Source organism: Bufo bufo, chromosome 4 (genome assembly GCF_905171765.1).
Source record: "Bufo bufo chromosome 4, aBufBuf1.1, whole genome shotgun sequence".
NCBI lineage: Eukaryota > Metazoa > Chordata > Amphibia > Anura > Bufonidae > Bufo > Bufo bufo.
In genome coordinates this window covers 252,104,930-252,119,319 of record NC_053392.1, presented here as the reverse complement: position 1 = coordinate 252,119,319, position 14,390 = coordinate 252,104,930, and the positions used below count along the sequence as shown (strand labels likewise).

General features: G+C 42.8%; 1 protein-coding gene across 1 annotated transcript in view; it reads right to left on the bottom strand.

Annotated features, from left to right (window-relative positions):
* The window catches only part of VWA5B2 (von Willebrand factor A domain containing 5B2), a 103,987-nt gene extending 92,339 nt beyond the window's left edge, over window positions 1-11,648 (bottom strand). Inside the window, 4 exon segments of the mRNA XM_040430024.1 lie at window positions 839-1,058; window positions 2,084-2,242; window positions 4,118-4,263; window positions 11,559-11,648. Of these exon segments, the coding sequence (XP_040285958.1) occupies window positions 839-1,058; window positions 2,084-2,242; window positions 4,118-4,256 (518 nt within the window). The 5' untranslated portion in view covers window positions 4,257-4,263; window positions 11,559-11,648.
* Between the last annotated feature and the right edge of the window lie 2,742 nt (window positions 11,649-14,390).

Sequence of the window (14,390 nt, the reverse complement as noted above, 5' to 3'; positions counted from 1 at the left end):
CTCAAATAAAGGTTTTCTACTTAAGACTAAAATGTGAAAGAGAGTAGAGATCTGCAAATAGGCTCATGTAGATCTACTAAACAGTATATTGGGGTATTCTCGGGGCATGCTGGTTTCTACAGTAAGCCTAGCTGTAACCTTGCATTAATTATTCTAAATGAACAATTTATAGAGCCACAATGGAGTTTACAGGCTGCAGGGAGCACAGTAGAAGAAGAAGCAATGCATCTGCTTTAGGCAGAGGACCACCTTACGTTCTACATTCCTGGTTAGTGACCCTGTTTGACTGGCATGACAAAGGACCTGCTTCACAAGCCAGAATAACCTAGCGTCATCTACTATTTAGGAAATGATGCTTTGTCAAATTCAAACTTTATTGAGACCCTTCAAATCTTTTTAGATTGTGTTATTTTTGTAATGGTCAAATATATATTGTAAATGCTATTTGAATGTAATACTCAGGTCACTAAGCTTAAAGGAGTTTTTTTTTACCTTTTAGATATTGATGGCTTATCCACCAGACAAGTCATCAATTTCAGGTTGGTGGGGGTCCAACACCCAGCACCCCCAATGATCGGCTGTTTGCAGCAGCTGTGAGAGGGAAACTAAAAAATGGATGGAGCCATAAGCTAAAAGCTCTATCCACTTTGCAGTGGCCATGCCAGTGTAATGCAGATTAGCTCCCATTCTCCTGAAAACCCCTTTAAAATCAACAGATAGAAAATAAAGTTGGTATAGCATGCCATACAGAATCCATATAAATCTTGATTCCCAACACTGAATTCACAGATACACCAATGCCCCAGTACACAGGACGCACAATCACCATGAGCACAACCTGTCGTCACACAGACCATCCCCACGATCGCTGGGATCTCCAGGAGTTGGCGCCATGGGGGTAAGTGTTGAGTTGAGGGTCACACGTACAGCTCCTCCTGAAAGTGTCTGCAATTCTTTGCTACTTTGCAGAGTCACACTGACTACTGCGGAGGGAAGTACAGATCCCACAGTGAGCACAAACACACTGTGTGCTGTATCTGGGTCTAAAACAAGGTGTCCTAAAAACATGGAAAACAAGGAAAGATTGGCTTCAAGACGATAAAAAAGTAAACATGTATTTGGGATGCAAAACATTTTTTCACTAATGAAATAAACCAAATGTTTGATTAAATTCATTCTCTTTCTTCACAGAAGTCTAAAAGTCAGGTTAAAATTGAGTCATAAAAAAAGTTTCAATTTTTAAACAGCCATTAATTTAAGGGTTATATACAGTACATATTTCCAACAAATTATATTGCTCCAATAAGTATAAAATGAAAAATTTAACAACCATACTTCCTGGTAACATATGTGGAAGGTTAGCCAGAAGTAGGAGACAGAAGGCAGTGTGACTACAAGATTAGGCTACTTTCACAGTCGCGTTTTGGGCGGATCCATCATGGATCTGTAAAAACGGATCCGTTACAATAATAACAACCGCATGCATCCATCATGAACGGATCGGTTTGTATTATCTTTACCTTAGCCAAGACGGATCCGTCATGAACTCCACTGAAAGTCAATGGGAGATGGATCCGTTTTTCTATTGTGTCAGAGAAAACGGATCCGTCCCCGTTGACTTACATTGTGTGTCAGGACGAATCAGTTTGGCTCAGTTTCGTCAAGCGGACAGCAAAATGCTGCAAGCAGCGTTTTGGTGTCCGCCTCCAGAGCGGAATGGAGACTGATCGGAGGCAAACTGATGCATTCTGAGCGGATCCTTTTCCATTCAGAATGCATTAGGGCAAAACTGATCCGTTTTGGACCGGTTGTGAGAGCCCTGAACGGATCTCCCAAACAGAAAGCCAAAACGTCAGTGTGAAAGTAGCCTTAGACCACACAGGGTTTGTTTGTAGTCTGTAACTATGGAAACACACGTCTCCAAAAGGAGCTGTAGACATAAAACAGCAGTACATATTTAAATAAGACTATCTGCCAAGTTGCTACATTATTTTAGACACATTGTAGTCAATGAAATACATCATCACGACATTTCATCAGTGGGGTCTGCGAGCTCGGTGCTCCAAATGAACTCTGTACTCACCACTGGAGCAATAACAAGGTAGTGATTCCCAGTGACAACTAGAACAGCATTCCTCCATTCGTATTTGATTTTGGACTTGAGCTTGAACTTTCCTGTTTCCAGTCACTGCCTCAAAACTTGTGACAACCTCCCCCTCCTCCAGGAGGTATATAAACATGGCTAGAGGACACAAAATAATTAGCAGGACAAGACTTTTCCAGCATTTATGCTACCCTCAATGCTAATATAGATGATTCACCAACTACCACGGGTTAATTCGTCAGGGTTAGGCTACATGCACACGACCGTTCAGTTTTTTGCGGTCTGCAAAAAACGGAAGCCGCCCGTGTGCCTTCCGCAATTTGCAGAACGGAAGGCCCATCGTAGAAATGCCTATTCTTGTCCGCAAAACGGACAAGAATAGGACATGCTATATTTTTTTAGCGGGGCCACGGAACGGAGCAAAGGATGCGGACAGCACACGGAGTGCTGTCCGCATCTTTTGCGGCCCCATTGAAGTGAATGGGTCCGCACCCAAGCCGCAAAAATTGGGGCTCGGCTGCGGACCAGAACTACGGTCGTGTGCATGAGACCTTATGCTTACGTCACACTATAGACCCTGTGTGAGAGCTTTAAAACTTAGGAGGGAAAAACAGGACTGGAATCTTATGTGAAAGCAGGGAAATCTTTTATGCTCTCCCATCCAATTTTCACTGCTAAAGATACATCTCTCCTGCAAAACCATGATATGGCTGTATAGATAAAGCCTAATGCTGGTCTTAGACATGAGATTTTAGTTAGCTAGAATTATCCACTGATGTTGATGAAACCCTTAATTTTTGCTGTGTAGTCTTCTATCTGGTTGACATTTCTGTATCAAATTGTTTGTTTCCCAATGATACATGGTGCCAGAGATATATAGCTTAAAGGCTAAGGACATCTTTGAGGCAAAAATGTTTTTATTGCATTTTGCTCATTTTGGCCTAATAATATTTTTTCAATTGGTCTTTATTAAAAATGATTAGCTATTTTTGAGATACAGGGGTTAAAAATCAGTTTGTATGCAGAGAATCATTTCTCAGTCCCGTCAGCTAAGAGCTCATGTGAAGCCTTATCTCTGATCTCCTGACCTCAAACACTTATCTTACCAGACTGATAAAAATATGGGTTAAATGATTGCTTATGAAATCAGAAGATGAGACACAAGGCTTCACATGAGCTGTCAGCTGATGGGACTGAAAAGTGATACTCTGGAAACAGATCTCAAAAACAGATGAACATTTTTTTAAATAAAGACAAACTGAAAAAATTATTTTTAGCTCAAAATGAGTAAAATGCAAAAAATAATTGCCCTGAAGGTGTCCATAGCCTTTAATAAACCAGTATTAGGTGCTATTTTCCTTCATATATTTTAATGGACCATGCTCCTAAAGGAATGAATATTTCCTTTTACCACAGAACCTTGTTTGCTTAGTGCATTCAATATGAACATACAGTACTTAAAATGGAGCAGGCCAAAACACTTGCAGATTTCTGGGCACATTGGCTTCTAAGATTTGTACAGTCTTGTAATAGATGAAAATCTAACCAGACAATAAATGGGTAATAGTTTGAATGAAAAGAAAAGATGTATGACTTTAAACAATGAGCACACCTGAAAATATTCCAAAAAATAAAAAAAAAATTGCTCTTGCCTTCCCCCCCCCCCTCTGGGCAGTTTGGGTTTTGTATTACTTTAGTTTCTTATATCATTTATGTATTTTTGTTGCATTTGTATCCATGAATTATTATGGGGGATAGGTCTGGGGATCACTTATCACGGTTCTCTACCAGTGTGCTCTGTGATTTCTGTGGTTTTAAGTGCTTTTATGGGATAGTTTTTCAGGTGTACTCATTCTTTATAGCTATACATCTTTGCTTTTCATTATTACTGTGTGTTTAGTATGGCTGTGTGTGGTGGGTGATTTTTTTGGTAGTGCATATACCCCTCCCTTCATATCAATGGGTAATAGTTTGAGACAACTTTTACATTATAGCCCACAGATATATTCCCACCTTGTACTGTGTCATTACAGGGGTTCAAGTAGGTCAACTGCGCACTGAGTCCCAGACTAAACCCATTGGCGCAGGCATTTACACATGAAGTCTCAAGTGGGAGCTGCACCCAGGAAGAGGTATCATACAGACCAGGCATCCTGTTACTGTTGAGAAAAATAGTTACATTGTAACATAAATATACATAATCATACATAATGTATCCATCTCCTTCAATGACTGTACTTGTAAGGCCTCGTTCACATCACAGTTAGGGCTTTCCGCTATATTCATATTCCGTTACAAATAACGGAAAGGTATAAATTAACGGACACCTAACGGACAGCATAGTGTCCGTTATTTTAACGGATTACACCAACTGATCCGTTAAAATAACGGACACAACACAAGACATCAAGATGCGTTAGAATACAGGAGAACAGTTACAAAGTGGTAGCCAGATGGTATAAGACCCCAGATAAAACTGGCCTGTACTCTATGTCTGCCTCTGATACATGCTGGAGGTGTTCAAAAGCTAGAGGCTCCTTCCTACATATATGGTGGGATTGCCCTCCCTTATTCGATTGGTGGAAGCAGATTTTCGGCCTATGTAACCAAATATGCGGGGCCTCGTTGCAACCTCAACCCGAGATTGCTCTCTTGAACCTTTACCCTACATCTTGTAAGATCCCAAATCTTGGCCTATTCAGACAGTTGGTTAACGCGGCCAGATTTCTAATTCCCCATCACTGGCTTTCTTCAGATATTCCCTCTATTGAGCATTGGTTCGCTAAAGTTGATCAGATTTACAGACTGGAGGAAATTTCCTTTTGGGAAATGAGACTAATCCACAAGTTCAATATCATCTGGCTCGCTTGGAAGAACCACAGGGGCTTTGCGAAGTGATGTATTGTTTATGGATAACACCCTCCACTTTAACTATACTTACAGCCTCCCCTCAAACAAACATACTTGTCATATCTTGGCACTCTAACGCATGGGCAGAAAGCTGACTCTCTCCGGAAATAATCCAGAACTTTCTTCAATAGAACATAATGACTTATATGTATCTTGTGACCTACCATGATTCATACTCTTTGTTAACTTGCTTGTTAATATACTATTTTAATGGAAGTTTGTTCGTACCCTCCACTAATTTCATTTCATTCTGTACACCGGCTTTTACATAATAAAGCCTTTGAAAAAAAATAAAAAAATAACGGACACAATGCGTCCGTTTGGCTCCGTTTTTGATTAATTTTAAACGGATCCGTTTTTTTTATTTTTTTTGGGTTCCTCCCTTTTTTGCAGTGTATATATCTTGATATTTCCAGTTTCAGTTGCAGGATTTTCTCTTCAAGGCTGAAAATGCTGCCGGCTGATGTCATGTTTTAATTGGATTATTTTATCCTACGGATGAGATGTAAGCAGAAGGAAAGACAAGCCCGCCGACGAAGATATTGGGTTCATCCAATTACCTCAGCACGATGCACAAGAGGAGTATTCACCACTTTATCTCAAGATCTTTTTGATAGGAGTGTAACTGACACTTTTAACCTTCCATTGAAGTGAATAGAAATTTAGACGGATCCGTTCTTTTCAGTTTTATTCTTCCTCTGAACGGAAGAATCGAACAGAAAACAAAACCAAACGGTGATGTGAACGAGCCCTTAAGCAGATGATATAACAAATAATGTACGTTTGAATACACTTGTAAAAGTCCTATTCTTTCCAAGGAGTTTCTTCCCTGACCTTTATAGAGACTATAAAATACTAACAAGTATTTCCTTTGTATTACTTCCCCAATTAGGCTCGTTTCACACTCGCGTTTGGTGTGGATCCGTCATGGATCTGCACAGACGGATCCGTTCAGATAATACAACCGTCTGGATCCGTTGGAATTATCTGTAACATAGCCAAGACGGATCCGTCTTGAACATCATTGAAAGTCAATGGAGGACGGATCCGTTTTCTATTGTGCCAGATTGTGTCATAGAAAACGGATCCGTCCCTATTGACTTACATTGTGTGCAAGGACGGATCCGTTTGGCTCAGTTTCATCAGACGGACACCAAAATGCTGCAAGCAGCGTTTTGGTGTCCGCCTCCAAAGTGGAATCGAGACAGAACGGAGGCAAACTGATGCATTCTGAGCGGATCCATTTTCCATTCAGAATGCAAATTAATCTGTTTTGGACCCCTTGCGAGAGCCCTGAACGGATCTCACAAACGGAAAGCCAAAACGCCAGTGTGAAAGTAGCCTTGCCTATTATATTTTGTTTCTGGTTGTACAGTTTTGGTTACAGAAGGTGCACCTCTACACCCCGCATGACTAGGGCCATATGCTTTTCAGGTTTATAGCTTCCGCACGGCCCATGTTTCCTAGCTGCACAGTGATGAGCATTACCGTTTCCATGTGATCTGTTGGCTATGTTTACTAGTGGATTAATCATTTATCTGGACGCCTTTTATATCCAAACATAGATGACATAGAACAGACCACCTTCCCCGTGCTCCAGGACTCTCATCATGATTATAAAGAAAACACAGTCTACATGAAATCCAGGAGGAGGATATTATTATGTGTCCGAAGACTAGACGGCAGTGAAATTCATACTCCAGGTAGAAGTGGAATGTTCATAGTAAATACACTATGCTTCTAAGGCCATGGATGTCTCCATCATTGTTGGAATAGTCCCCATGTCTCCAACCATGGTGCTCCCCCCTCTACAAAGGAAACTAGCTAATACCGTCAATGGCTTCACTTCCTTTCCAGATATGAAGATACCGATCATCCGACTTTAGGGATGTGGTTTATTATGCTGGTAAAATAAAGGTTCCAATATATACATTTTGTATGGTGGTATTGTTCAAGTGAAGATTGTAACCATGATTTTGATAATAAATATACCCCCCCCCTCCCCAAACCGCTAGACTCACAGAAAAACCACGACTCACATAGCAGAACTATATTACTAGCCTACTGTTTGCAAATTGTGGGTCCAAGTGCATTTGACGTCTTGGAAGACACACATTCAGTGTTTGGCTAGATAGGGAATGACCCAAGTTGAAAGAAGTCATAGTAAACTGTAAACCAAGGATGTATCCAGATCTAAGAGTCCCACAGAAAAACCTAGTATCGGCACTCCTTACCCCACCGACACAGAACGCAATGTGCAACTCCCCACATTTCTGACAAATTTAAAGTGTACCTAAGGCTTTATATATTCTTTATTAAAAACTTGTTTTTTCTAAAATGTTTTCTTTTATTTATGTATTTTTCATGCTTTCCCAGCGCAATAGACCCTTGAAGTTCAGGTGCCTTTAGGATCCGTACTCCCATACAGTGCTGTGTATGGGAGTACGGACTTCCTTCGGCCGCACTGAGCGCTGTATAGGCCGGCGCATCGCTGCTCTTGACTGTCCTACCAGTGCTGGTCTTCTAAAGCCTGGCATAGATTGGCTATGTCAGACTTTAGCAGAGCGGGCACAGTCAGAAGAGCAATGTCTTATGTGAGCTCCTGCCCTGTGCCCGCTTGCTCCGCTGTATTAATTTTTTTTTTTTTTAACAGAAGAAACTTTTCATTAAAAAAAATTGTAATAAAAAGAAGTCAAACCTCATCCATATTTATCCAACTGTGACATGAAAGGTTTTGATCGATGGGAGTCCGGGTGCTGAGATCCCAAGGATTGTTAAAATGAGGAGTGAAATACACAGAGCGCTGTCTCTCCTCACTGCTGGAGACAGACTGGCTCATGAATTCTGCAAGCACCATCCAGATGAATGGGACTGTCGCAGAAATCTCCGCAACAAGTCTGCAGTGCGCGGATCTATCCTCACATTTCAGAGACCTGCAGAACCCCATTTCCTGCTACTGTATGTGAAATGCCATACTGCAACTGCTATTACCCCCTGGGAGGCAGATAAGTGCAGATTGAAACCCCGGGTAAGGCTACATTCTCATCTCCATTTTGGAGAACCGGTTCAAATGCCGACTTCGCCAGGACAAAAAATAATGTTGCATGCAACAGTTATTGTCCGCCTGAAACCCGCCATTTATGGCGGAAAGCAGTTGGATCACTGCTAGACCACATTGCAGTAAATGTGGATCCAGTGGTAAAGTAGAGGATCCGGCAGGTTGCTCTGTGCCGGAACAGCCTGACGAATCTCCTAACGGAGATGTGAACGAGGCCTGATGTAAGTCAGGTGATGGAGGCAGAGGGTCACACACAAATATATATATATACATATTTGTGTGCAATAAAGCTTAGTCAGTAAAATGTAATGGAAAATTAAACAGATTGCACAAGAATGGAGTTTTATCACCATCCAAGGGATAGCTGATAAATGTCTGATCACTGGGGTCCCCAACCATTACCAGAAATGGGGCTGCATTCCCATCTTTGTTTGGCACTGCATGACTGCAGTCAGGTGTGGTTTCAGTGAAGTGGAAGCTGAGCAGGTCCAGCTCTCGGGACCCCTGTTCTAGTCATTGGTTGGAACAGAGACCCCAGCGAACAAACATGTATTCCTAGCTGATAATGGCCAATGTGGCACAACCCTTTTAACAATTCTGTAATGTGAAAAATGTAAAGGACTGGATGCCACGTTGTATATAGTACAGCCCCAAGAACATGGAAGCAGTGGTTGTTTACTAGAGACCTGACTGATGTGCACAGAGCAATTATTCTCAATGACAGATTTTAAAGGGAACCTGTCATCAACTTTATGCCGCCCATACTAACGGCAGAATAAAGTAGAGACAGGAGAGTTGATTTCAGCGGTCTGTCATTTATAAGGTAAAAGTAAGTGGTTGCTGAGAACCAACATCATAATCATTGCAGTCTGGGCCTGGAAAAGAGTCCCGGCCACCTGAGAAGAGTCCTGGTTAGTCATGGATTCCTGCTCTCCCTGCCCACCTACTGATGATTGACAGCCTTCTACCTAGTTTTCTCCCTTTCTGTCTAGGAGTGAACTGCCAATCATCAGATGGGCGAGGAGAGCAGGAGATTAGGAATAACCAGGACTCTTCTCAGGTAGATTTGACTCTTTTCCAGGCCTCTGCTGCAATGATGAAGATGCTGGTTCTCAGCAACCACTTACTTTTAGCTCATGACTGACACACCGCTGAAATCAGCATTTCTGTCACTAATTTATACTGCCCTCAGTGAGGTCAGCATAAGATTGATGACAGGTTCCCTTTAAAATAACCATTATATGCAAAGTAGTCATCAAATTGGCCTTTAGGAGCAATGAGGACGCTGCCATTACTCCTAGAGGCTCTGCTGTGCCCTCTGCACTTTGATTGACAGGCCCAGGCAGTAAAAACATCATCACACCTGGCCCTGTCAAAGTGTAGAGAGTGGAGCAGTTACAGAGAAAGCAGAGCCTCTAGGAGTAATGGCAACACCCCCGTTGCTCCTAGATGCTCATTTGCATATATTAAAACATCATGTTTCTCAGCAATGAACATGGGACCAACACAGATGCCTTCAGCTGCCAAGTGCACATGTAACAGGTCGGCCAGTGCCATAGGTACAAATCTGCTGACAGATGCCCTTTAAATCATTGCATATAAAATAATGGCATAAATAAGATATATATTCTCTCAGCGTATACTTGTAATAGAGACTGTCCAGATAACAAAAACGACATTTCAGTCAGCAGAACTGCTCTCAAGCTCTCCTCCAGCCATTTGTGGCAGTGGCTTCTGCTCAACCTCCTTCACCGACTTGCAGAAGGTCATGTTGACCTAAATGCCACCCTGGACAGTCCCTAGTGTAATGATTAGGGATGAGCATAAAACTTTGTTTCAATACTGTACAGAGCGAGCTCTCTGTACAGTATTAGAATGCATTGGCTCCGATGAGCCAAAGGTATTACTTCCAAGGGAGCACTTGGAACCGAACCCGAGTTCGGGAAATGTTTTTTTTTACAGTAGAAGTCAATATATGAAGTCTCGCGAGACTTCGCAAAGTAGTAACTTTGGCTCATCGGAGCCAATACATTCTAATACTGTACGGAGAGCTCGCTCTGTGCAGTATTGAAAGTTTCATGTGAATCAACGTCAGATGTTTCATCCGAAGTCGATTCGCTCATCCCTAGTAATGATAAGAAGTGTGCCTTGGATACGTGTACACTTTCAGGCAGCACCTTCACAGTTAAAAGGTTTGTGATTCCACCAACACCCAAAATAAGAGCTTTAATAGAAATTAATGGAAAATCACCTGAGGGCGACATCAATTCTTCAGGTGCACTGACTAGTGTTGAGCGAACTTGTGTTTTAAGTTCGGCGTCTAAAGTTCGGGTTATCGAAGAATCCCGTTATGGATTCTAAATTCCGTTATGGTCCGTGGTAGCGGAATCCATAACGCGATTCTTCGATAACCCGAACTTTAGATGCCGAACTTAAAACACAGGTTCGCTCAACACTATTCAGGAATAGTGTTGCGCGAACTTCTGCGTACAAGGTTCAGGTTATCTAAGAATTCCGTTATGGATTCCGCTACTACAGACCATAAGTTATAGTCCGTGGTAGCGTAATCCATAACGGAATTCTTAGATATCCTGAACCTTGTACGCCAAACTTGAAAACAGAAGTTCGCTCATCTTTCACATGGTCGGTATTTGTAAGCCCAAACCATTCATGGTTTCTACAGAGAGAAAGTAGAATGGAAAGGTTTGTGCCTCTTGTGTTGTGGACCCACTCCTGGCTTCGGCTTACAAACTCTGACCACGACCATAACTAGAGAACAGGAAGATGTTTCTCCAAGATTAAAACCGAGGGACCTAGAAAGCCAGGTTTGTTTGGGTGGGAAACTGACGGCAAGCTTTACCACAAAGCAGATGTGTAACATTAAATATGCATGAGATGTATTGTGCCTGTACTGACAGGGGGGCATGTCGGAGGCAGCATCTGCTGGTGAAACAGAGAAAGGTGATCAGCACACATCAACAGGAGAAATCCAAACCTCTGCTGGAAAAGCAACCACATACTCAACCTATTCCAGACATCCCATAAAACTCAGTGGCAGAAGTAGACCTGCACCTGAGGAGAACCCATCACTAGAACATCAGCTAGGGCACCTACAGAATACCAATCACTGCCACCACTCAGATCCAGCTGTTATACCAGAAACCTAAAGCTCCTTCACCATATGGCAGCATTACATCAAAGTAGGGCACAGTGGGGGGTACAACTGACAAAATGGAGCAAGTCCATAGTACTGGCACCATGTTTATGAACAAGTCTGCCATTTCCTGGGACACCTACTAGACAAGTCATTTAGTAGGAAATAGGCCCCCTGCCCAGGTGGTCAGCAGCACCTGCAGAACATCACACCTTCATGCTTCCCCCCCCAGGCTGGTTTGACAGCACTTCTGATCACAGTGCAGCATAACCATAAGTAAGCTCCTCAGCTGGAGGGGGTAGTAGTACCCTGACCCCTGTCCTGCCCATCACCTCAGTGAGCCGCCTGGGACGGTGCCAGCACTGCAGAGAGGATGGGTGCGGTCTGTCCCAGCTGGATCCTCATCAGACAGGTCGGTGTCCGCGGCGCTGCACTCTCAGCATGTGCCGTGCTCTCCGGGCGCTGCTGCGGCCGGCACCTCCTCCTCCTCCTCCTCTTCCCTCTCTCCTCCCTCTCTGGCTCTGGACTGCGTCTACAGAGGAGTCAGGGCTTGCTGCACAAACTCAGCCCTCTCCTACCTGCGAGTCCACTTACCTCAGCACGACCAGCACCTACCGTCAGGTCAGGTAGAAGCAAGACTTGCCCTGAGGAGACTTGCGAAAGTGAAAGATTTTATTTTGGGGATTTTATATATTTTTTTTATTGTAAACTTTAGTGCAAGAGTATTTTCAGATCTGTATTTTAATTTATAGAGAATAAATGTCAGGGGGAAAAAATGAGCCTTCTGACTCCCCAAAAATGGCAGAAACCAAATGGCAAAATCGGCTGGCCCGCAGTGAACTCTGCAGATTGTGACAGGAAAATTAGGATTTTCTCATTCCCCACCACAAGTTGGAAAGTGACAGTGGTGCAGATTTTGGAGCAGTCATGTTTTCAGGTGAAAACATACCAAATATCTTACTGGAACCCCTTTTAATATTCCCAGACAGGTAAAAAAAACAAAGATTCACCGGTGTGACGGCTACATCGACATGTTACCGTCAGTTCTTCTTCCAGTCCCCACTGGACCAGAAGTGTAACATGCCGTCTACAATCAATTACCGAAGTATTCGACTTTGTGAATCACTTACTTTGGCTCATTGGAGCCCATACATCCTAATACTGTGCAATATTATTCTGAAGTGGTCTGCATTTTTCAGCCAAGTATAGGACATAGTTCTATCTTTTTGCGGAACGGACATGTGAACACCGAAAGCACATCCATATGTCCGTTCTGCAAAAAGATAGAATATGTCTGCAAAATGTGTACTACAGACTCATTGAAGTCCATGGGTCTGCAAATATAGTCATGTGATCAAGACAATCGTGTAGCGTTGTTCAGTTTTTATCGCGCGGGTGCAATGTGTTTTGCACGCGCGTGATAAAAACCTGAATGTGGTACCCAGACACAAACTTCTTCACTGAAGTTCAGGTTTGGGTTAAGTGTTGTGTAGATGTAATTATTTTCCCTTATAACATGGTTATAAGGGAAAATAATATCATTCTTTAATACAGAATGCTTAGTAGAAGGTCAATTGAGGGTTAAAAAATTAACTTGCCTCCTCCAATTAATCGCGTAGCTGCCGGTCTCCTGTTCTTTCTTCAGGACCTGTCAAAGGATTTGTGGTGACGTCACTGAGATCATCACATGGTCCAAAAACATGGTCCATCACCACAGTGATGGACCATGTGATTGTACCATGTGATGTCACGTCACCACAGATCCTTTAGCCGGCAGCTCATGATTAAAGAAGTAAGAAGAGATCGGCAACTACGCGATCAAGAGGAGGAGGTAAGTTAATATTATTATTTTTTTAACCCTCAATTGACCTTCTACTAAGCATTCTCACTCAGCCCCATTCACTTCTATGGGGCCTGATAAACGCACAATATAGAGCATGCTGGGATTTTCACGCAATGCATAAGTGATGCGTGAAAATCACCGCTCGTGTGCACAGCCCCATAGAAATGAATGGGTCAGGATTCAGTGCGGGTGCAATGCGTTCACCTCACGCATTGCACCCGCGCGGAAATCTCGCTCGTGTGAACTCAGCCTTAGGGCTCATGCACCCGGCCATGCCTGTATTGCAGCTCGCAAATATTCACTTGAACACGGTCTCTATTGAACACGACATCCAAGGGGTTAAATAGCCGAGATTGTCCCTTTGATCTTGGCTGTTGCATCATGGTGTCAGCTTTATGTTATAGCTGACACCTGCTGCTGATGTTGGAGGCTCAGTGCCTGAGCCAATGCTATCACTATGCCATAAATGTAGGGCATGGTATGGGAAAATAATACTTCCCATGTCATACATTTACGGCATGTTTAGTCATTTATACTTGTTACCCACAGGAATACATTTTGCAGTTGGTTTAAAGGACTCCCATTTATCATCTGTATTAGGCCTCATGCACACGAACATTGTTTTGGTCCGCATCTTAGCATTTTTTGTGGCTTAGATGCGGGCCAATTCAATTCAATGGAGCTGCAAAAGATGCGGACAGTTCCATAAGGCCTCATGCACACGACCGTTGTGTGCATCCGCGGCCGTTCCGTTTGACGTGATTTTCTGCGGTCCCTTTGACTTTCAATGGGTCCGTTAAAAACTCGGCTACTGCACCGTTTTTCACCCGCGCCCATGACCCGTGTTTCCTGCCCATGAAAAAAATGGTGATGGACCATGTGATTGGAGCATGTGATCTGACGTCACCAAAGGTCCTTTAGCCCACAGCTCATCATTAAAGAAGTAAAGAAGAGACCAGGAACTACGCGAACAAGAGGAAAAGGTGAGTTAATTTTATTTAAAAAAATTTTTTTAACCCTCAATTGATCACCTACTAAGCATTCTGTATTCAGAATGCTATTATTTTCCCTTATAACCATGTTATAAGGGAAAATAATAACATCTACACAACACCTAACCAAACCCGAACTTCTGTGAAGAAGTTCAGGTTTGGGTACCAAACATGCGTGATTTTTCTCACGCAAGTGCAAAACGCATTACAATGTTTTGCACTCGCGCAGAAAAATCGCGGGTGTTCCCGCAACGCACCCGCACATTTTCCCTCAACGCCCGCCTGAAAGAGGCCTTACACTTCTGCACTACACTACTTTCACAGTTTAT